The following is a 24,638-nucleotide window of genomic DNA, read 5'->3' on the forward strand; positions in this document are numbered from 1 at the left end:
GCTTTTTATGCAAACTTCATCTTTATATTTTTAAAGCTTTCACACCTTTAGCCATGGATGCCCTCCTTTTTTAGAAGATCTGGGAACAGCATGTTTTGTGTTTAGAATCATAGAATAGTAGGGTTGGAAGTGGCCTATAAGACCATTCAGTCCGATCCCCTGCTCAATGCAGGAAAAAATCAAATGCAGGAATCTAAGTCAATATAGAGTCATATATACTTTGATTTGTGCATTATAATATTGCGAACACCTAAGCAAGTCTCATGTTCTGTTCCACGTTCGTTCAAGGTTATGACAGTGATATTGCACGAGAAAAAGCTATTGATTACACCACGAAGATCTATGCAGTGAGCATCCGAGAGATGGAGGGCACCAAGCCACACCAGCAGCTGAAGGAGATTTCAGTGGAAGAAAGGTATGTCATGGGAAGGCACTCCTTTATTTGTGTTCTTGGCTGGAACCCATAGAAACACTGCATGCAGCCCCCCCAAAATGTACACATATCAGAAGGACTCTGCGTTGCACACACATCAGAAATCTAAGGGTGCTTCCAGACCAGACAGCGCTAACACCAGTGCATTTCTTCCTTAATGGATTTTCGGGGGGCGGGGGGGAGGAAGAAGCAGCAGGAAAACACAGGAGAGTTACAAATGGAAGACAATACCTTCTGGAATCTCTGTAAAATTCCATGAATGAGATAGTGCAATTGCACAATAAAAGCCTCATCTGGAAGCACCCGTGTATTGAGCAATCCACATTACTCTGAAACCTAGTTCATTTCCTCTTCACAATTAAATTGTGTATTTCAAGGTAGCATGTTTAGAATGCTTCATTTTGCAACCATCAATTTCCAAAATGTTTGTTTGCATATACTTTAAAATGTCACTGTGGATGCTGACCAGGGAATACGTTGCAGAACTGTTTGCCTTTTTAATTTTAGAGCTGTCATTTGTCTTTTTCGATAATACATCTACTGAATCTTTTTACATATTGTGATGAAATAATATATTCCAGATAGCACCAAGCAGTATTACTAATATTTAAGTGCAGAAAAAATGGTTTGTAGTGAGAAGCTTAGGAATGCTAATATGTATTTCTTTAAAAAAAACAACTTCTCAATTATGGTTTGCATTTGTGATGTTAATGTTAAACATTTCTTTTTAACTTTTCAGCACACCATTAGATTACATTGTGGATATTTTCATCAGTTCATGAGAGCTACTTTGATAGCTGTCAGTTTGACCTGGAGACAATGCCTATTACTTTAACAGCTTAGGGGCATCACTGGGGCATTGCTCCCACTCCAGTGCTACAGCAGCCTGTTCTTCTATTCTCCTCCACATGCTGCGAAGCAGACCTGGAATCCTGCTTCCTATAGCAGGCGGCATTGAGAGAGAGAATAGACTACTGAAGTAATGCATTTGTAAAAAAAAATATTTCTGCCATGGAGTAGTTAAAGCAGTAGGTGCTATCGCCAGAGCAAGAACTGGCAATCCTGTCTCCCAAGTCCAAATTCATGTTTTATCCATCTGGCATAGGTACAGCTTTCACATGTGAGGAAACCCTGTGGGAGGGAGGGATCACATGAGAAATTCCCATGCCAGCACCCAACTCCAACTAGGAGCAGCAATGCTGATGTGGGAAATTCCTCTATGATCTTCCGCTCCCATATGATTTCCTCATTTCATACATTACTGGAGCAGCAAGGAATATAACCACAGTGCAGTGTCACCCAAGCTGCTCAAGTAATATGTGAATAACTGTGAAAACCTAGTCACTTCCATGTCATATGGGTGTTAAGAGTGTGGGCATCAATTTACTACCTTTTGGTACAGAAATCCTAATGCAAAATCATTGGAGCCAAAGATACAGAGCCCCTAGATTAACACGGCTTCCTTCCGCCACGCTTCAGTATTTCTTCCAGTCTGTTCACAAACCAGATTTTCCCAGAATACTTGACTTTAAAACAGTTTAAGGCCAACTGATATGTGTCTTTCTAAGAATATATGCACTTCTCACACAGAGGCTTTCCCTGCCTAATTTTTTTATTTATTAAAAAATAATTCTTTCCTGCCTTTACTGTCCTTGTTAGCCGCCATTATAGTTCCACAATCTAAAAGAGTAAATATATTGGATTGTATCCAGATTTAGTCATACTTATTTAGGATTTAGTCATACTTATTGAAATCATGACTAATTTAAGTCCCATTGATTTCAATTGGTCTACTCTAAGTATAAGAGTATACTTAGAGTAAAACTGGATTCAGTCTAATAAAAACCAAATCAGTAAGAACTTAACAGCCAGCAGAAAGTAAAGGCAGCAGCGCAATAGAACATCGAGCCAAAGTAGCCAGCACCATCAGATAACCGGCAGAAATATTTATTTATTTATTACATTTATATCCCATCTTTCTTCCATCATGGAACTCAAGGTGGCTACATGTGGTGCCCAGGTAGTCTCCCCTCCAAGCACTGACCAGACCCAGACCTACTTAGCTTCAGCACAGTGGCTGCCTCATGTGCCTTTGAGACTGTGCCCTGGGACATACATGGAGTTTGAATCTTCAGTTACCAGACAGGTCAAACTCATATTAGAACAATAGTCTCTTGATCTGGCATCTGAAGGTGAGCAATTAGGGGCCAAACAAACTTCCCAAGGGACAGAATTAATAGTCTTGAGTGCCATCATCATGAAGGCCTAACTCAGCATTCCCCAACCTGGTGCCTTCCAGCATGCTGGGAGTTGCAGTCCAACACATCTGGAGGGCACCCAGTTGGGGAAGGCTGGCCTAACTTGTATGCCTATGCACCTCTCCTCCGGTAGTGATGAGACACATCACTGATGAGCAGGGCCTGAGTTGAAGACCTAACTGTGCAAGTAGGTTCGTATTAGAAGGCAGTCAGGCCTGGCGTCAGCACCCGACGTCCTCATGCACCCCGGTGGGGCGCCCCAGGGCTGAAGCCTTGCCAGGTCGCTGTCACTGCACACGCACTAGCATTGCCGCTGCATCCCACTGCCACTTGGGCCCCCTGGTGGCATGTGTGTTGGCTCTGGCAGTGCTGTAGCTGCCAGCCTCCTGCAGGTGGGTGATTTATATGGCAGCTTATATTGGCTCCCAGCCTATTGCAGTGCTGCCACCAGGTAAGCCCACTGGGAGGCTGGTGGCTGCAGCAGTGACACCAGGGGGCCCAAGTGTGGGTGGGCATTATCAGAAATGCCATGGGATGGCGGTGGGAATCCAGTGGTTCTAGTGGGGGTCTAGGCAGCTCAGGTGCATGAGCCCGTCATCAACACTATGCCAAGGGCCCAGTCAAAACTGGGAACAGCCCTGGAAGCAGTTCTTTACATATTCTGGTCCCAAACATTTAGTCTTGCTTTGGGAGGAATTTCAAGAGAATGCTTGAACAGTAGCTTGCTCTGTGATACATTTGTCACATAGTAGCAGTATCATAAAAATGTGGTTTCCCTTGTGAAACTGCTGTGGAATAGTCCCTCTTTGAGGAATGTGCCAATTTGAGTAAATTGGCCCAAGTCCTATTGAAAACCAAGCACTCTAGAACCTGGACCTTAAAAATATTTTGAGGTCCATGGATCCAAGTTTCCAGATGGCAGTTTTTGCCATATTACTTCTTTGATTTTCAGCTTCTCTGAGAAAATTAAAGAAAAAGAAAAAGAAAGCTTGGGTATGATTTGATGCAAAACAGCGTCTTGCATGTTGTTAGCAAGGAAGTCTTTTTATTTTTGTTTGAATACAAGAGGAGGGCAAAAATGACAACAGAAGTCTGTGGAAAGCCATACTAAGCCAGCAAGACAACGTACCAAAATAATAGATTTAGCAGAATGTTTTGACCACGTTCTGTTATTCCAGTGCTACTAAGCAGAAGTTCTAAGTGCTTTGTGTGGTTAAGCTGAGTTTAGAGTTGTTTTGGTTAGCTGGAACAGTGCAAAGGAGCCACAGCATGCTCATGAATCTAGCCGGCATTATTTCTCAAAACCACTTAATCCTCCACACTGCATCATTAGTATTGTCTGTAATATAGTGGTCACCCTTGTTTCATGAATATTGAATAAATTCAGTTTCTCTGTCCTTCCTTTCACTTTGATGCCTTCCTTGCCAGAAAAAAGCAGCATTAAAAATGTCGCAGCTATCAGCTAGCTCAGGAGGCCCTCTGGTGTAGGAGAGGCAGCATAATGATGATGATGTTCTGCTGCTCACCACGAACGGCATGGCTGCAGAGCTACGGCTTTCCTCCATTCACAACACGCTCTCATCTGATGTAGTGGTATTCAGAATATGTTTCACGCCTCCTCGTATCCCCATCCCTTTCTGCATTCAACACAAACTCCTTGTCCTTACCTTCAAAACTCTCCATGGGCTTGCCCCACACCGTTTTGCTTATTTTTTGAGACACCTCTGCCCATGACCGTCATTTCTCCAAATTCAACCACCCTCATCCACTCCAAAGTATCTCTTGCTCCCTGAAACACCTCTGGCCTTTCTCCCTTGCTCTCTGTTTTGTCTGGAACTCCCTCCAAAGACATCTACGTGGTGCTACCTCCCACTCTTCCCTCAAATTCTTCCTCAGTCCACCTTGTGTGGTGCCTTTGACTTAACCCCTTATTCCTCATTTACAACCAAAATAAAGCCTAAGAAAGACCTCTCAAGCAGCAGATGAGGTGAGTAACTGTGCCTTGACTGTAATACTAAAGAGCCTGCACAAGTGGAGATTTACCTGATCAAATGCTCTTCCAGACCAAAATATATATCCCTGCATGTAGAAAACTAGCATATCAGGGTTGCTAGATTTTGCTTCAGCATATAATCTATATGCGGAGGTTTGTTTGTATAGAGGGGCACTCATCATGTAAGCTGCCACTTGCAGAGTCTGAAATGCTTCAGGACAAATACCAGTTTATAACCTGAGCTGTTACGTTAGACCTTGTTGTTGTTGTTCAGTTGTTAAGTTGTGTCCGACTCTTCGTGACCTCGTGGACAATAGCATGCCAGGCCTTCCTGTCCTCTGCCCTCTCCCGGAGTGTACTCAAGTTCATATTCATTGCATCGATGATGCTATCTAGCCATCTCATCCTCTGCCGTCCCCTTCTCCTTTGGCCTTCAATCTTTCCCAGCATCAGGGTCTTTTCCAGGGAGTTTTCTCTTCGCATTAGGTGGCCAAAATATTTGAGCTTCAGCTTCAGTATCCGTCCTTCCAATGAGCACTCAGGGTTGATTTCCTTTAGGATGGACTGATTTGACCTCCTTGCAGTCCAGGGGACTCGTAAGAGTCTTCTCCAGCACCACAGTTCAAAAGCATCAATTCTTCGGCGCTCAGCCTTGCTTATAGTCCAGCTCTCACAGCCATACGTTACTACTGGGAAAACCATAGCTTTAATTAGACGGACCTTTGTCGGCAAGGTGATGTCTCTGCTTCTTACTATGCTGTCTAGGTTTGCCATAGCTTTCCTCCCAAGGAGCAAGCGTCTTTTAAATTCATGGCTACAGTCACCGTCTGCGGTGATCTTGGGGCCCATAAAGTAAAATCTGTCATTCCTTCCATTTCTTCCCCTTCTGTATGCCAGGAAATGATGGGACCAGATGCCATGACCTGAGTTTTATTAATGTTGAGTTTCAAATCAGCTTTGGCACTCTCCTCTTTCACCCTCAACAAGAGGCTCTTTAGATCCTCTTTGCTTTCTGCCATTAGGGTGGTATCGTCTGCGTATCTGAGGTTGTTGATAAATCTCCCGGCAATCTTAATTCCGACCTGTGATTCATCCAACCCAGCGTTTCTCGTGATGTACTCTGCATAGAAGTTAAATAAGCAGGGCGACAATATGCAGCCTTGTCGTACTCCATTCCCAATTTTGAACCAATTGGTTGTTCCATGTCCGGTTCTTACTGTTGCTTCTTGACCCTCGTACAGGTTTCTCAGGAGACAGGTAAGGTGGTCTGGTACTCCCATCTCTTTCAGAATTTGCCACAGTTTGTTGTGATCCACACAATCAAAGGCTTTAGCGTAGTCAATGAAGCAGAAATAGACGTTTTTCTGGAATTCTCTTGCTTTCTCCATGATGCAGCGAATGTTGGCGATTTGATCTCTAGTTCCTCTGCCATATTGAAACCCAGCTTGTACTTCTGGTAGGTCTAGGTTCACATACTGCTGAAGCCTAGCTTGTAGGATTTTGAGCATCACCTTGCTGGCATGTGAAATGAGCTCAATTGTACGGTAGTTTGAACACTCTATGGCGTTGCCCTTCTTTGGAATTGGAATGTAAACTGACCTTTTCCAGTCTTGTGGCCACTGTTGAGTGTTCCAAATGTGTTGGCATATTGAGTGCAGCACTTTAACAGCATCTTCTTTTAGGATTTTAAATCGCTCAGCTGGAATACTGTCATCTCCGCTAGCTTTGTTGTTACTAATGCTTCCTAAGGCTCACTTGACTTCACTCTCAAGGATGTCCAGCTCAGGTTTAGTGACCGCACTATCATGGCTATCAGGGACATTCAGATCTTTCCTGTATAGTACTTCCGTGTATTCTTTCTACCTGTTCTTAATCTCATCTGCTTCTGTTAGGTCCCTGCCTTCTTTGTCCTTTATCATGCCCATCCTTGCACAAAACGTTCCCTTGAGATCTCCGATTTTCTTGAAAAGATCTCTAGTCTTTCCCATTCTATTGTTTTTGTTGATTTCTTTGCATTGTTCATTTAAGAAGGCCTTCTTGTCTCTCCTTGCTATTCTCTGGAACTCTGCATTCAGTTGGATATCTTCCCCTTTCTCCCTTGCTTTTTGCTTCCCTTCTTTCCTCAGCAACTTCTAAAGCCTCCTCAGATAGCCACTTTGCTTTCTTGCATTTCTTTTTCTTTGGGATGGATTGAGTTGCTGCCTCCTGAACAATGTTATGGACCTCCGTCCATAGTTCCTCAGGCACTCTGTCTATCAGGTCTAATCCCTGAAATCTATTCTCACCTCCACTGTATATTCAGAAGGGATGTGATTTAGGTCATACCTGAATGGTTTAGTGGTTTCCCCTATGTTCTTCAGTTTAAGACGAAATTTTGCGAGAAGCAGCTCATGATCTGAGCCACAGTCAGCTCCAGGTCTTGTTTTTACTGACTGTATAGAGCTTCTCCATCTTTGGCTGCAAAGGACATAATCAATCTGATTTCGATATTGACCATCTGGTGATGTCCATGTGTAGAGTTGCCTGTTGTGCTGTTGGAAAAGAGTGTTTGCTCTGATCAGCATGTTCTCTTGGCAAAACTCTATTAGCCTTTGTCCTGCTTCATTTTGTACACCAGGGTCATGCTTGCCTGTTCCAATCCCCTATGATGAAGAGGACATCTTTTTTGGTGTTAGTTCTAGAAGGTGTTGTAGGTCTTCATAGAACTGATCAACCTCAGCTTCTTCGGCTTCAGTGGTTGAGGCATAGACTTGAATTACTGTGAGGTTGAATGGTTTGTCTTGGATTCATACTGAGATCATTCTATCGTCTTTGAGATTATACCCCAGTACTGGTTTTCCCACCCTTTTGTTGACTATGAGTGCTACTCCATTTCTTCTAAGGGATTCTTGCCCACAGTAGTAGATATGATGGTCACCTGAAGTAAATTCGCCCATGCTTGTCCATTTTAGTTCGCTGAATCCCAAGATGTCGATGTTCAGTCTTGCCATCTCATGTTTGACCACCTCCAGCTTACCTTGATTCATTGACCTTACATTCCAGGTTCCTAAACAATATTGTTCTTTACAGCATCGGATTTTCTTTTCACCACCAGACACATCCACAGCTGAGTGTCCTTTCGGCTTTGGCCCAGCCGCTTCACTCTTTCTGGCGCTACTTGGAAATACCCTCTGCTCTTCCCCAGTAGTATATTGGACACCTTCTGACCTGAGGGGCTCATCTTCCGGCATCATATCTTTTAGCCTTGTGATACATTCCATGGGGTTTTCTTGGCAAGAATACTGGAGTGGGTTTCCATTTCCTTCTCCAGTGGACCACATTTTGTCAGAACTCTCTGCCATGACCTGTCCGTCTTGGGTGGCCCTGCACGGCATAGCTTATGGCTTCACTGAGTTACGCAAGCCCCTTCGCCACAACAAGGCAGTGATCCATGAAGGGGAAGAACCTAATGCCATCCATTTAAAGAGAGGCTCCAGATAAGAAGATTCCAACTCTGACCAAGGTGGAAAATCTAATCTGAGTGGAAAAGACCAAAATTTAGTAGAGGTCAGCAAATAGGCTCGATGGTACATAATTAGATGCAGAAAACCGAACCCACCTTCATTAATTGGAAGTTGCATCTTTTTAAAAGATATTCTTGGTGGAGAGGAACCCCAGAAGAATCTACAAAATGAGCATTAAGTTTTTGGAAATATTTGCCCGGTTTAAGTATAGGGATCTCACACGTATAACATAAATAATTCGAGGTATGGTATTCATCTTAAGTGTATTCACCTTACCCCATAAACTCAACTTTAAAGATGCCCATCAATCTATATCTCGTGAAATATCATTAATCAACTTGTTTAAATTTAACCTAATCATTTGAGATATACGTAGCTCTAGGGAGAATTATTCCCAAGTAAATAATAGACTCTGGGCACCATCGAAATTGTGGTGACTAATACACTAGAATATACCGTATCTCCAATCAGCATTAATTTCGACTTTGACCAGTTAATTGAATAGCCGGACAATTCACCAAAGGTATTAATCAATTTCATCAAAGCTGAAACCGACGACTGGAGTCTCGAGATAAACAGCAAAGATCAGCATAAAGGCTAATTTTAAATTCTCAACCAAAATGAACAAATCCCTGAATACTGTTATTTTGTCTAATAGCCCATGCCAGGGGTTTCAAACATAAATTGAATATTAATGGGGAAAGTGGGCAACCTTGTCTGGTACCCCGCCCAAGAAAAAAAAAAGCTGAGAATAAACTGTTAGTCATTACTCTTGCTCTAGGAGCTGAGTATAAAATTTTAACCCATTTCAAAAATTCTATAGGAAAACCAGAATTAGTCAGTGTAATAAACATAAATTTCCAATGAATTTTGTCAAAGGCCCTTTCTGCATCCAAGGAAATGATGGTCGCCTGGTCATTTCTTTCAGAGTTTAAAGCAACTAAATCAACAACTAATCTAAGATTATCAGCCTCCTTTCTATTTTGAATAAATCCCACCTGGTCTGGTCTAACCAATACAGTCATGACTTGTTGTAATCTATTGGCCAAGGTTGCTGTTAATATTTTGATATCTATGTTAATTAATTATATAGGTCAGTAGCACGACAGGTATGGTCCTTGCCTGGCTTAGGAATCACAGTAATATAAGCATCATTTAACGATGAAGAGAGAGAGCCCACTTCAAAAATACGATTATAGAGGCAATACAACTTTGGGGCTAAAAAACTAGAGAATGTTTTATACCATTCAGTTGGAAATCCAGCCAGTCCAGGTGATTTCCCAGTATTCATTTTCATTGTTGCACTCATAATTTCCTCTAAACGCAGAGGAGGTAAAAGGAACAGTTGTTGTGAAGAATCTAAACATGGAAGATTAATCTGAGGGAAAAATGCATCCATATCTTGCTCTGATATCTTATTACTGGTACTATACAGATCAGAGTAAAACTTTTAAAATTGTGAATTTATGTCTGTAGGAGAAGTATATACTTTGCCATTGTCATCTTTAATAGCTGCAATGGCATTCTGATGTTGATGCTGTTTAAGACAATGTACAAAGATCTTACTAGGATGTTCACCACTTTCCCAATATTTTTGATCACAGTAGCAATTTAAGAAAGCATTGGAGAAGCGAAAGAGTGCTTTAGGGCGAGTTACTAAAATTAGCCTTTAACCCTTGCACTCCAGAGGTGTGAGATTCATTTCTTCTGAGTAAAGATGCACATAAGGGGAGATTTAAAGATTTAATTTAAAGATTAAAAGCAGGCTACCTAAGATGAAGGGCTGCGGTGGCTTAGTGGTTAAGACGCTGAACTGCAGACCGGAAGGTCGGCAGGACAGCAGTTCGAGACCCGAGTGCTGCATGACAGAGTAAGCTCCCGTCTTCAGTCCCAGCTTCTACCAACCTAGCAGTTAGAAAGCAAGAAATTGCAAGTAGATAAATAGGTACCGCTTCAGCGGGAAAGGTAACAGCGTTCCGTGCACCTCGGTGTTCAGTCATGCCGGCCACATGACCACGGAAGCGTCTTCGGACAGCGCTGGCTCTTCGGCTTAGAAATGGAGATGAGCACCACACCCTAGAGTTGGACACAACTGGTTGGGGACACCTTTACCTTTACACCTTTACCTAAGGTGAAGGAGTGTCCCTTTGAGGGGTCGCTGCTGCGCTCCTGGAGATTTCCTCAATGGGAAAAACTACTATCATTGGGGAAAACGGAGGGAGTGGGGTATCCCACCCCCTTGACCACGTCATTGCCAGGTCACAGGAGCTCAGCTAGGATTTAATGCAGGAGGTACGTGGCACACTGTGGTAAAACCACCAGGGAGCTGCTTTCAGTAAAAAAAAGTCAGAGTAAAAGGAGTTTCAAAAAATGTGGCTTTTCAAGAGGGAAGCGGTTGGTTGGCAGCGGATTGGTGACGACATCATCTGTTGTAAAGGAATTCAGACTGCTCTAACTTCACACTAAATCACTTGTGAAGGCAGCCCCCTGATGTTATGAAAATCCAGATTTAAATGGAACCGGCACAGAAACCCTCCGTGTAGATGGGGCCCTGCAGACATAATTTTAATGTAATGTTGTTGCTGCTCTTTAAGCAAGGGATACTCAGCTGTACGTTGTTTGACTTGTCCAACCAGCAAAACTACATTTTAGCAGGGAACCAGTGTCAGGATACTAAAAACCAGTAAACATCTGAGCTAACCCTAAAAAAGATTTTCTTGTTTATTGATCTCACTCCCAGACCTACCAGTGACCCAGTTTGCATATCCCAATAACCCACAGTTTATTAAACTGTGAGGTGTTGTGAATGAAGCAGGAGCAAGCCAGCGTGCCAGTTCACTGCCCGATCACTCCCACTGCAGCCAGGCGGAGCTGAACAAACCATGGGTTCTGCCTCTGGGTTGTTTCTCCCCCAACAACCCACAATTCTACATTTTGACATCCCGATAAACAGCCCAGAGTTAGCTCAGTGGTAGGTCAGGGTGGATCGGCATAATTCACCTAACCAGATTGGCATAATTCAGTTTAACAGAGTGTTGTGCCAAATATTCACCAACAGTCATTTTCAGCATTAAATTGGGGCTTCAGGGGGCATGTGAAATGTTCCCTGACACCCCTATTCCCAGTGTTTAGGTTTTTCATGCCTATTCATTGATATTCACAGAACCTCTCAGCTGCTACTATGGCACCAAAAGGGGTGTTTTGTTTTAACCTTGTTAGTTATTTTCATAATACCATCACATTTGCAGGTAAATTGAAGGGAGTGCATTTTTCAAGGACAAACATTTCCACAAAACCTACTCCCTATCCCCAACCCATTGCAGTTCAGCACTAATTTAGTAACTTCAGAGATTTTTACAGCAATTGTGGGGTGGCTAATTCTGTGCAGTTTAACATGTTTAGTTTCTCCAGGAGCGATATAAACTTTGCCAGCTTCTTAAGGAGATTAATTTCCCCCAGCCGAGCAACATTTCTCTTCCCCTTACTTGATGCATTCTTTCTCTAAGACCCCCAGGCCCTAGTATCCATTCTTAACCTGTCCACCCCACGCACTACTGCACTCCTGCTTTCCACACTTCCATAAGTATCTGTCATTTGTATCCACTCCTTTGCTCACCCACCAATATTGATATGTACCACTTATATAGAGGCATATATGCCAGACCTCAGAACTGCATCAGCTGCCCTCTGGGATTAGTGCCAGTGCCTGTAGCAGTCACCCAGGCTGGCTGCCAAGAGTATCTTGCATGTTTTCCTCTGAGGTTTTCAAATGCTAAGCTTCTAACAGCTGAGAAGGAAGCGAGTCTCTGTCTTTTATTCCTTCTTACAAGCAAGGGAGTTTTCAGTTGGCTCTAATATTGCAGATGGAAACCCTGTTTTGGTGCATCTGATCCTATCCTTCCTTCCAGGCCCGTGCAGGCTCAGCCTCAGCTGGTACCTATTGGTCCACACAGCTGACAGAGACCAGCATGGTACTTGCAAGGACTCTGCCATTCACAGGGTTGGCTTCTGACAGCCTCCCTTTGGCTTTTAATAATTCAGCAATCATTTTTTGGCATTTTTCATTTTTTCTACTTTTTCTACATTTTTCACTTCTACTTTGCTATTCCATCAATATGCCCAAAGTAGCTGACAATATGAAATTGTTGCAACAGCATTTTAAAGTATGGTCTTAAAACAAATCTGAACAACATTGCAAATCAAACGTATCCACTCCAGTAATATTAAATAAAACCAATATAATAAAGACTCTTAACAGATCCAACAGACTATTTTGACTACTCATCAAATCTTTACATGCCAATTTAGACCAAAAAAATCCGTAGAAAGGTGAGTGAATATTTGCAGAAATTGATAGTCAAATCTCCCGGGTAAGGTACTCTAGACGTTAGGACCCACTATGGAAAAGGTGCTGCTCTATCACAATGGAAAACATGCATTAGTTGTCTGTGGCATTCTCACAGGGCCCCTCTGCATATTGTAGAGGATGAGAGAGGAGCTCATAGGACTAGAAGCACTGCCAAAAGTATGCAGAGACCAAGCAACTTCAGTATATATAAGTCACTGGAATGAAGAGACAAAGGCTCAGGACGCTGGGAAAAAATATAGTTTTATTATTTGAAGTAGCCCAACACATTTCTGCCCTGTACAATATATATGGGCCTCCTTCAGGGGCTAAACCAAAAGCAGAAAGGGACAAGAATGCATAAAAAATATTTTTTAAAAAATACAACATTCTAGTTAAAAATCATTACACTAATCATACTGCAGTAATGACCATGTCTACTTAATCATTATTTTAAAAAAATGCCTGCAGAGATCTCTGAAGAAGATATGTCTCTAAGATGAATCTGTGACCGGTGACGTGTTCAATATGTTGTAGTTTTTATACAAATATACTGAAACATTTCAGCTGTATGCATCCTGTCTCTGATTAGTCCCAAGGTCTCCCAGTTTTGGGCATGCACCATATTCTTAGAGTGTCTCAAAAGTCCTGAACTTTACAAAAGAGGCAGAAACTCTCTTTTCTTCATTAAGAACCCCAAGGGTAAGAGTTTTCAGCCTTAAAATCCATTCAAGTTCTTTTTTTAGTAGGATTCTATTGTCATTTGTAGAAAGTTTTTTCAAAGCCCAAAATCTAATATCTTTTGCAGAATGATTTTGCACTACAAAAGGTCTTACCAAGGGGGGTGCTCTGTTTGCCTGAATGCAGCCACTACATTTTAGTCTTCAAAACTCCAGGGTGGGTCATGCTTTTACACCAAGAATGGCTTTGCCCTTTTTGAGGAGTTGATGGCAGATATTTTAAAACAGCTGCTGTACCGGCTGTTTAAAATGTTATATCTGGATACTTAAGACGTCACATACTTGAATTCTTCTTTGTCACTATATATCCAAATGCTTTATGTCTTCTTCTATTAAGGGCATCTTTCTATGGCAGAAAGATTATATATCCTACAGGAGTCATGAAATGTGTATCGTAATGATTAGTAGAGAGGTGGGCCTGGGCACAGCTTCAAAAGAATTCCTGCAGCTATTTTAGTATGTGCATTTCATTAAGATAATTAATGGATATTTCTCTCTCCTTGCCCCATCCTTGCTGTTTTTCTTCTCTCCCTTCTCCTGTTGCCTGTGTCTCCCTCCCCGGCATCTCCTTATTTCTCCTTTCTTTCTTTTTCTTGCTCCTCTGATTGGCTCTCTGCCCCTTGCTTTGTCCATGTAATTTAGGAGCGGGGCACCTATCAAAGGAGCCACAGGAACAGTCTCGCGGTGTGGGAGTCCTAAGAGAAGTGCTCCCACACCACGGGGTAATTTGGTCAGTGGCGGGACTGTCCCGGACAATCCAGGACAATTGTAAGCCATACCATCTTATATTTAGGACAATGTGAACAAATTGTGGCTTGGTTGAGAAAAAGATTTTTGCACTGAACCTGAATGGCTTTAACCAGCAGGCTAGAATGCTTATGATCCTCCTAATGTCTAGAGTTGTTTCATGTTACTAATATGTGGGGCATTGCAGGGGTCTGCATTTTGCCTTTTACTAACACCTGGTTTGTATTCTGTGTTTGCAACATCTGTCTGTTGGATTTGCGTGACTGGATGAATCACTAACTTCTATAATAACTAGTGTGATAATGCCTCTTAAACAGAAAATTAAAAGTATAGGACAGGTTAACACTCTTATCTCCCTCCCCCTCTCTCTCCCTAATAGCACTAGTGCAGTACAGCTATCCATTTTTCACAAATATGCTACAGGTCAAGTACACAGTGTTAGATAGTGCAACTCTAATGCATCCTACAGAACATATGCAACTCCACCCTGAATGCTATGGTTAATTTTGCCTCTGGTCTACAATACCAGGCAACAGTGCACTGTGAGAAACACAGGAGCACAGGTCCCACTGTATGCTATAGCCAGTCCCCCAGGCCCTCATGCTTCAGTCCAGGAATGGCACAGATTCCCTCTCCTTGGTTCACTTGTGGCATCGATGCCACAGATTCCCCATCCAGATACTATCCTGTTTCATAGAAGAGATACTGGCAAGTCTATCTTCAGATGGACAGCTCTTCAAAAGTATGATGGACAGCTCAATGAAAATAACAACCCAGTGTGCAGGCATTGTAAAAAAGGCAAACTCCATGTTAGGCATAATTAGAAAAAGAATTGAGAATAAAACTGCCAATATCACATACTGCCTTTAAATAAATCTGTGGTGCGACCACGCTTAGAATACTGTGTACAATTGTGGTCACTGGACCTAAAAAAAGATATTGTAGAGCTGGAAAAAAAAAAGTGCAGAAAAGGGCAACTAAAATGATCGAGGGACTGGTGCAACTCCACTATGAGGGAAGGTTACAACAGCTGGGATTGTTTAGCTTGGAAAAAAGGAGGGTAAGGGGAGACATGATAGAGGTGTACAGAATTATGCATGGTGTGGAAAAGGTGGATGGGGAGACATTTTTCTCCCTCTCTCATGATACTAGAACCCAGGATCATCCCATGAAGCTGATTGGAGGGAGATTCAGAACAGATAAAAGGAGGGACTTCTTCACACAGTGCATAGTGAAACTATGGAATTTGCTACTACAACATGTAGTGATGGCCACCAATTTGGATGGCTTTAAAAGGAGGTTAGATAAATTCATGGAGGAGAAGGCTATCAATGGCTATTAGTCCTGATGGTTATATGCGACTTTCAGTATCAGAGGCAGTATGCCTGAGTACCCCCACTTGCTGGGGAACATGGGTGGGAGGGTGCTGTTGCACTCATGTCCTGTTTGTGGTTTCTTGTTTGACAGCTGGTTGTCCACTGTGTGAACAGAATGCTGGATTAGTGGATCCTTGGTCTGATCCAGCATGGCTCTTCTGACATTCTTACATTGAAATGTATGAGATAGTCCTGACAGAGTTCTGCGAAGGTTTTAAGGAGTTCTCTTGAGGAAAGCCCCAAATAATATATTGGACCAAAACACGTTGGGCTTCTTAAAGAACAAAATATTTTTCCTGCATCTTGAGACTAGTTCTTTCTTTTTGGACCTGCTCGTTCTGTATCAGCTTTTGTCAATCCATGTTGATTGGCACGGCTCGGTGCAGACTGAAATAGCCTGAAATGAGAACAGCTCTGGGAAACCCCATCATTTTACCTAAACATGTTATAATTTCCCCTTTTCAGTGAGAGCTCATCTGAGGATTGCAGCAAACCGCTCCCTCCATTTCTTCTTCTGGACAAAATCATAAAGCAGTGAGCTGTAGTCCCTTGGTTCAGGCCTAAAAATATTGACAACTGCAATGGTTCCAACATCTATCAGAATACCAAAAAATTCCTATACTCTGAGCTGTCACCAAGCTGTCTTTCGTGGTGCTTTTAATTTAGTTGAAGCTTCTCTTGTGCTAAAAAGAAGTTGTCAGTACATGGAATATTGCTTTGTGTTCTGTCCTTGATCAGGGGGCTGTCTACTATTGGTATGTCATTTCTCTCCACTCCACCCGCCAGCTATGCATACCAGAGTACACAGGATTATGAAGAGACACGATCCTCCCGTCTTAAAAAATCTACTTGTACAGAAGGGAGAAACTAATGTATTCAGCTGATGCACTGCAACACCCACATACAGTCAAAGCCTAGTCATATATTATTGATCTAAGGTTCTTTTTAAATCCATATAATCCTGCCAGTATGGTACATTGGAAGAGCATTTTCAGCCAGTTATAAGTTCCCAACAACCAGACCAAAGAAATACCTTGTGGAGCATCCTAGATGTCAGTAAATTCAGGCAGGAAGTGAAATCTAGAGTTCATTTCAGTTAGCCACTTCCAATCCAACATTCCTTTAACATTTGAGAATCTACTTGAGTGGCCTCTTAAGGTGAAGACATACTAATTTTTTAAAAAGCAGTTAGGCAAACTAATTATCCATCTAATCTAGTATTGTCTGTTTCGACATGCAGGGGCTCTCCAACATGCCAGAGATGTTTCCCAGTAGTACTGGCTCCAAGGTTGAGGGGGCCCTCAGCAAAGTGCCATTCAGTGAGGGGGCCCTCCTACAATGGTGGGGGCTGTGGCTGACTTGTCTTGGTGGAACCTGTTGTCATCCTCTCCCATAATACTCTGGAAGTATGATGGCCACTTACACATCACCCCAAAAAGAGGATGTGCACCACCAACAAAAGAAGAAACAAATTTGCATTCTATTTGCATATGCTGAATGATATGTCTATATGCACAGTTAGAAATAATTCCTGGAATTTGTTTAAATTTCACAGAAGGCAAAGCAAAGCCATTAACTTCCCATCCAAATCACCCCAAATAAAATTAATTCTGCAATTAATCGGTGCCTTGCCCATAGATCACTCCAAATCAGTAATTCCTCTTCAATTAATTTCCCACCAAATCATCCTTGAAAATGTAATCAAATCCTCTTCACTCAATTACATTTATCAAACATCATTATCCCCACCAATTAAATTCAAAACAAAATAAATAGGGTGTGCAATTCTGTTTGGGGTCGAGGAGGATTCACTTCTTACTATTAGATAAGATGGCCGGTGGCCAGCGGATGGGTGAGATGGTCTCTCCTTTCCTTTTTTACATAATTAATTGGCAAGACAAACTAACAGCTCATAGCTGCCACTGCCATGTGGCACAAATTGAAGCATCAAATGCCCCTAGGAAATGTCCATTTCCAGATACACTGTATGGAAAAAGAAATGGTTGCCCTTCTTTGGATCGCTCTGTAAATGTCTCAGTTGGGCCACTGTGAAATCTACACCAAAATGTATTGGTGTAACTTGGGGAATGTGCTAAATGTGACTGCACATCACTAATAATTCAGTACCACTCCAACAATACCCATGGTATGAGGTGAGTGAGAGTGATAATGCCCCTGAAATAGCTGAGATCCTAATAAGCACATCACCAATTAAGAAGGAGACAAACCTCTTGGCTTAAGAAGGAGACCAGCATCTTTGCAATTCATCAGTGATCTGCCATGCCAGGACTGTAGCAAAACTCTGGTAGCTTAAAAAGAAAGGTCCCCTAAATCTTCTTCATTTCTGATTGTAGCCTGAATTAATCTGTTTTTCTGCTTGTTCATGTTTGTAAGCTGAAGTATAGTGACATATCAATTCAATAAGTAGCTTTGATATTTACAATTATTCAAAAGTGGCTACAGTAAGCATACATTCATTCCACTATATCTTTTGGTATTTCTGTTGAGAATGAATCCATCTGTGTATATGTCAAAATATACAGTGTCCAGAGAAAATGTTCACAACACGAAAAATTGTGTCTGTTTTTTGACATATTAATTGAGCGATCAGGAAATCATGACTCCCATTTCCAGTGGAACATATTTCTGAAGTTGTTATGATGCATAACTTTTAATAAAATATTCATGTTTTCATTCCCCTTGGTAAAACAAGTGTCTAGTAACCCAGTTGCCATGGCCTTTATTACTTCACTCTACTTCTTTGAACAAATAGATCTACACTGCGCTGTATCTCTCTCTCACACAGCAGGCCAGAGCATGTTCTCTGTCTTCTCTATAAGAATCTCCAGCCAATCAATAACAATCTGTTCACTTTATACACATCTCTTTCTCCCTCTTACCTGGTTTAAATTCTGTGTCTGTTTCAGGGCTGAAGATTAGGAACAGGGGCAGCAGGCACAATCCTGAACACACACACACACCCCTCCATGCATTTATTTTGGTAGAATGTTTGTATAAGACTTGAATTCTTTCCCTTTCCATTTTTCGTACAGTATTTTTGTCTTACAAGACCATCTTTTACATCTTGAGACTATGGGTTCCCTTGTGTACTATTGGCTACTGTTATCTCCACATATTATATTTGCCTGTCACCACTGCTGTTCAAATTTATAGACATCCACAAATTACGATCTGCAAGATGTAGGAGATGTAGTAGTTTGCAGGAAAGTTTATGTTACCATATCAAAGGTCATGTCTGTACAGGTAGTATTTCAGGGAGCTGAATGTGCATACAGTTCCCTAACAGTTAATACTGCAACATTCTTCAGCAGGGAAGGTTGTTGGCTCCAGTTTCAGTGGGGTGGAGATTCCATTCTGGGTTTTAGTTAGAACCAGCCAAAAGTCTAAAGATGCTATCCAAAATGGCATCTCTGCCCCACCAAAATTGGAGTTACCAGCATCTCCTGATCATCAACTGAACGGGTCCCTCATCTTCAGAGCAGACAGGGGCAGCAATGATGCCAATATGACTGGTGGAGTTGGGATGCCAACTAGGAGATGCTCTAACTTTGTGCCTCTGTACACCACATGCAGCAAGAGAAGCAAATACAAATCAAGCGGAGATGAATAAGCTAAATGGAGATCATCAGTCACACAGGTAGTCAACACAAACAGTAGATCAAAGGACAAAACTGTTCCAGACATTATTATTTCAGGCTGCAGGTAGGGGAGATTATGTAAGTGAATGCCCCTCCCTATAAAAACTCCTTACAAATATGTGACCCTTCGTTGTCTATTTAGAGTTACAGCTGCCACCACCCATAGTATTAATAACTCTTGGCCTAAGCATGCGGGAATCCAGGCTTATGGCTTATACCTATGGAGAAGGATGGCCTCTTTTCCACAGCTTCCTTTAAACTCCTTTAAAAACAGGGTAATGTGTGTGCTAAATAGTCCAGCATGCAAGTAAGACCAACCTTCAGGCTCGGCAAAGGAAGGTGAAAATAAATCATTTCCGGTTTCCAGTTGAGTATATTCATTTAAGAACCTAGCAGAGAGAAGTTCAGAAATGATCTGTTGCTTTTAGAATAAAATGAAACATAGAAGTAACTAGCTAAGACATTATTTACTTTGGACCTGAATCCCAAGGATAATTCACCAAATTAGCTTCCATGTGGGAAGCACCTGTGACTAGCGATGTACGAGAATTTCAGCTGGAAAAGCACTTGAAATACACCCCACTCACAACCCTGAACGCAAACATGATTGCCTTTGTGGGGGAAGGGTTGCACTTTCTCTAGCTTGTGATCACATTCACAAAAGGTGTCCTTTTTGAAAAATGCGCAATTTAAAATGCACATTTTTTGAAAAGGATGCATTTTCACACTTTAATCAATGGGGGGAAGCGCACATTTGGATGCATACTTTTAAAAATGTGCATTTTTCCTGTTAAAAAATGTGCACTTCCACTGTTTGGGGAAAAAAGAGACTCATGTTCAGGAACGAGAATGAGGCAAAATGAGCATCGAGGTGGAAAACGGAGAACCTCGATGAATTCGAACTTCACTTATTCGCCTATCCCTACCTGGGACTCCAAATTCTCCAGCATGGAAGAATTTAATCTTGACACTCTGGCCTTTTTCACACAGAGCTTTTATCCTGCGATTCAGATTACTCCTTCGCAGAAGTTTGTGGGCTCTTTACATAATGCCATGAACCTCCAAGGTGTCTCCTACACTTAATGCCCTTTGTTCCGTTTTTAAATAGATCGCAGATAATAAGCTATCAAATTACCCCGATGTGTTCCGCTTGAGTTCCCTCTGTGAAAAGAGGAAAAGCAGCAAGAAGAGGAGCAAGATGAATGAAAGATATGGAAGACTCAGATATGGGGGAGAAGGATGGGGAAAGGAAGCAGGTGAAAAAGGGAGTCGTGAAATACCTTGTGAAATCTTGCTTGGTCTTCAAGTGGCTGGCAAAGAGCATCTCTACACTAGCCTAAAATCCTGCATTTAAAACGGAAGCAGAAAGCCCTGTTTTAAATGCAGGATTTTAGGCTGGTATAGAGATGCTCTTTGCCAGCCACTTGAAGACCAAGCAAGATTTCACAAAGATATTTCTATGGAAAGTAGCAACTCCCCTAGAGAGGTTGGAAATTCCAGCTGACCAATCAATAGCTTGAGAGGATCTGATCAACCATCCTGCAGGGCTGTGTTTCCATGACAACAGAAGGAGAAGCTAATGGAGGAGTACAGGATTTTTTAAAAGGAATCAGTTTTGTTGCGATTTGGTCTGTGCAGGGCTCCATGAGGGAGTGCCCCGCACCACTAAAAATCACTTCACAGAACATACTTCCTGGTGGGGGTGGGGGTGGGGGTTGGAGTGAACATCTTCTGACTGGCAGGGGCTGCTCAACCAATAAGAGAGGCTTCACCACCACCCCTTTCTCCTTTCCCCTGGAAGTCCAGGTGCACCAGCATTTCAGGAGCGAGCCTCATGGAGCACAGTGGGAATTACTTCTGAGGAGACACTAATGGGTTTGTTGTGGGAAAGAGAGCAGTAAATACAAAGATGGAAACCAGCCCCCATTTTAACCTGGAGGATCTCTATAACGAAGGGTTAAAGTAGTTTCTTCCTAAGGCAGTAAACCAAATAAAGGAGAATCGGAGCCTTGAGATCACGCTTTACCACACTTAGGGAATTTGACTTTAAACTGTGCTGTGTCAATTAAGGGGGATCTCTGCAAGTTCTGTGGGCATTCAGAGGGCAAGCTTCATTCAGCACAATAGGAGGAAACACCCTTTGACTGGGGTCACGGTGAAAGGCACACCCCTGGGCAGGGCTACCTGAGGTCAATGCGTGGGTTGGGGTCAATACGCGAGGTCAGTGCGTGGGTTGGGGCACACAGCAACTATACCAGGGAGAACCTGACTTGAGGAAAAGAATCGGACTTTAAGCAGTCTCAAGAAATTTTCCCCTGTTAAGCTGCTGGATGGCCACAATGTCATGTATCCCTAATGACCACAACACACAGCCTTGTCGGAGTAAATTGCTGCTGGAAACACCACCCAGGTGATTTCTACATATACCTTGTAAAGGGACCTTGTAAAGGGATGAGCCATGGAGGCAGGGTAAGGTGAAGCCTTCAATGTGTAATAGAGCAGATGCTAGTGTCTATAGATGCCTAGTTATGTCTGGGCATGTTTCCTTGTGAGGGATATATTTAAGGGAGGGGGGAAAGATTTTGTTTGTCACAGCATAGAAATCTAGATGTCAAGGTTCAAGCCTAGCCTTGAAATGCTAGTTGTGTGCGTGTGCGTGGGTGGGTGTTTTAGACCTGCAGTCTGAAATAATTCAATCCACGAACAGTTTTACCATATGATCTCCTGTTTGTATATTTATGACCTAAAGCTGAGGAGATTAAAAAACTGGGTGCAGGTCTCAAGCTGTTGTTTTAATCTCAAGCAGAATCATAGAATAGTCATAGAATAGTAAGGTTGGAAACGGCCTATAAGACCATCGAGTCCAACCCCAAAGAATCTGCAGTTAATATCTACTACTGCAAGGTCAGGTCTGCAAGCAGTCAGAAGGACTAGAGGCAAGTACAGGTTAGACTGAAGTCAAGGTCCAGAGTATTAAATGAAGGTCATAGGGGCCGGAGTCAGGCCTGTGGTCAGCTGAGGTCAAAGTCGGTTCAGAGCACCAATCAGAGGGACTGGACACAGGTGCATAGTGAAAGTAAGGCTAATGGTCCAATTCCAAAAGGCAGCAGTCTGCAGGAAAAGGGAGGGCACAAGAGTTTCTATGGCTAGTCTAGGAACAGATTGCTCACTTGAGGAACCATGTCTGAAGCAATAGTTATATAAGGCCAGCCAGTTCCCTATTGACTCACCAGATCACCTGGTCCAGCTAGCTTAGTTTCCTGGTGCCTTACATCTGCAAAATACTAAAGCCCATTTGTCATATTTTGAGAGTGATTGTGCTTTTCTCTGAATGCCATTCATGGCACACACACACATTGTTATGTTACTGGAAAGAAAGCGTTAATATCTGTATTATATTTTAACTTGCTTTCCTTTGGAGGCAGGGAATTGTCAAGTAAGTATAAGCCACATCCACAGAAAAAAGCACAGGTCTCTGTTACCAGACTGCTAAAATGTATTAAGGGAAAATATATTCTAACAACCATACAAATGTCATATCTGTAGCTTTTTATTTTTCAGAATAAACTGGTTGGAACATAAACTAATTTTCATTAGACTTCCTAAAAGTGTTACATGACGTGTGATGTGGCATTACTTTTACATTTCTTAAATGAACGTTCAAGGTGCTCACAAACCACAGAAAGCATACTTGTGTATATATACATGCATATGTATATATGAATATACTGAGTATTTGTGCATATATGTGCTGTGTACAGAGACATATAAAATATATATGTGTGTATATATTTTCAAATTATATCTTGTGTTTCCTGTTGAGGTGAAGAGAGATGTAACATTTTTAACAGGAGTCATAGTGTGGTTTTTTAACCTGTGGTGTGAGCCTTGCTTCACAGCTTTCCTTGCATACATACATGTCTTAGAGTTGTAAACTGCATCAACTCTCAGTTTGCTTCTCCCATTGTGGTCCAGGCAGCCTATCCAACATATATATATATATATATATATATATATATATATATATATTCATTTTTATATCTATCCTTCACTTAACCCCCCAAAAATAAAAATCCGCAAACACCTAAAAAACATTTGCAAAACTTTTCTAGGAATAATGGGAGAGGTAAGTCATTGACAGCACAGGCACTAGCTAATAGGCATGCGCCACACCTATTTATTCCGCGACATGCTGGAAACTTACTAGACATTTTCCCCCCATAGCTTCCCCCAGGACAGAAGAAGATGCATGTGTTTTTGAGACAGCAACGGTGGTTTCAAAAAATTCCACCACACTTAAAATGTTACATCTGTCTTCGCCTTTGCTTTCTTCACAAATCCTGCCTTGCTTTTCCCGTAAATTTTATCAGACATTCTTAGGTGGAGAACTGTAGAAATCAGTTCATTTCTAAACTACGCTAAAACAGAAAAAAGAGAGACAATACTGGAAGTGAAACATTGAGTAATTTCTAAATTGCTGCTTCAAAGGTTTTATCAAATTTTCAAGCAGCCACCTGAATGTTTTAGTTTGATGTCATGTGGTTACTAAAGACCATTGCCCTAATCCAGGCAACCACAAGCACCACAGAGAGCTGCATGCCCAATTCTGTCAGGCAGTTCCAAAGAGCAATTGGGGCTGATGATCCTTAGACTCTCCCTCTTGTCCCCCTGTCCATATCAGAACAATGCTGCCAGGGTCTCTCACAGTCAGCAGGACTGAGATAGGGGGTGAGGAGAGAGAAGAAATATTGTAACCCAACAACCTTTTGCTCTTCCTCTTCCCATAGTGTGCAAATGATCATTTCTGAAAAGCAAAGGTAGCAATTTCCCCCACTGGTAACTTGATAACTCCACTAACACAAATCTTAATTGCAGCTGTTTCTCCAAGCCCCTTACAAATGAATAGACCTGTTTTGGTCTATACATTTGCTCTAATTTTGTTTTGTGGGTGGGCGGTGGGTTGAAGGCATGTGAAACATTGTCCTTTCCCTGCGACTCTGGAATAGGGATGTCCGTCGCTGGGAAATACTTTTTTTTTTTTTGGCTTGACTAAGTTCTGGGGTGTGGATGACTCTCTGTGTCTGCAAACTGAGCTGTGGGCTATTCCTCAAACTCCAAGAACCTTTTTGTGCATGGGGGGGGGGTGTTTTTGCAATTTGTGCAAGTTTCTGAGCAGATCTCGGCAAATTACAGCCAGATTTGTGCAAATTTGGCCGTAAATTGCACAGATTGCTCAGAAATTTTGCGCAAATTGCAGAACCTTCAAAAATGTGTAAAATTCCCAGAAAATCCATGAACTGGCCTGTCTCACTGCAGATCAAGTCAGACACCACAGTGGGAACCAAAGCAAAGTCCCGGGGGCGGGGGGAGCCTAGGAAAGTGCATCGAACACCACCCCCCAAACAGATTTCTCCGACATCCCTACCCTGGAGTTGCTTTCAGGAGCGCAAGTCAGGGTTCCAGGTCAGTAATCTTAGGCTAAGTATTGGGGCTGTAGGCAGGATTTTGCCCTCCCTGCCACTTTGTCCCCAACTTCGTTTCTTTACTTTTCCATCTGGAAATGAATAGCAGTCATTCACTGTAT

General features: G+C 42.2%; 1 protein-coding gene across 4 annotated transcripts in view; it reads left to right on the top strand.

Moving 5' to 3' along the window:
* EML6 (EMAP like 6) overlaps window positions 1–24,638 on the top strand; it is a 229,802-nt gene that overhangs the window by 170,496 nt on the left and 34,668 nt on the right. For 3 of the 4 annotated variants that reach the window (XM_084829251.1, XM_084829252.1, XM_084829253.1), the window contains 2 exons: window positions 289–415; window positions 13,915–14,040. In XM_084829251.1, the coding sequence (XP_084685377.1) occupies window positions 289–415; window positions 13,915–14,040 (253 nt within the window). The remainder of the gene's footprint in view (window positions 1–288; window positions 416–13,914; window positions 14,041–24,638) is intronic. The other variant, XM_084829254.1, reaches the window with a different exon arrangement.

Source organism: Heloderma suspectum, chromosome 1, assembly GCF_057233095.1.
Source record: "Heloderma suspectum isolate Gila_16-S chromosome 1, 16-S_ref, whole genome shotgun sequence".
Taxonomy (NCBI): Eukaryota; Metazoa; Chordata; class Lepidosauria; order Squamata; family Helodermatidae; genus Heloderma; species Heloderma suspectum.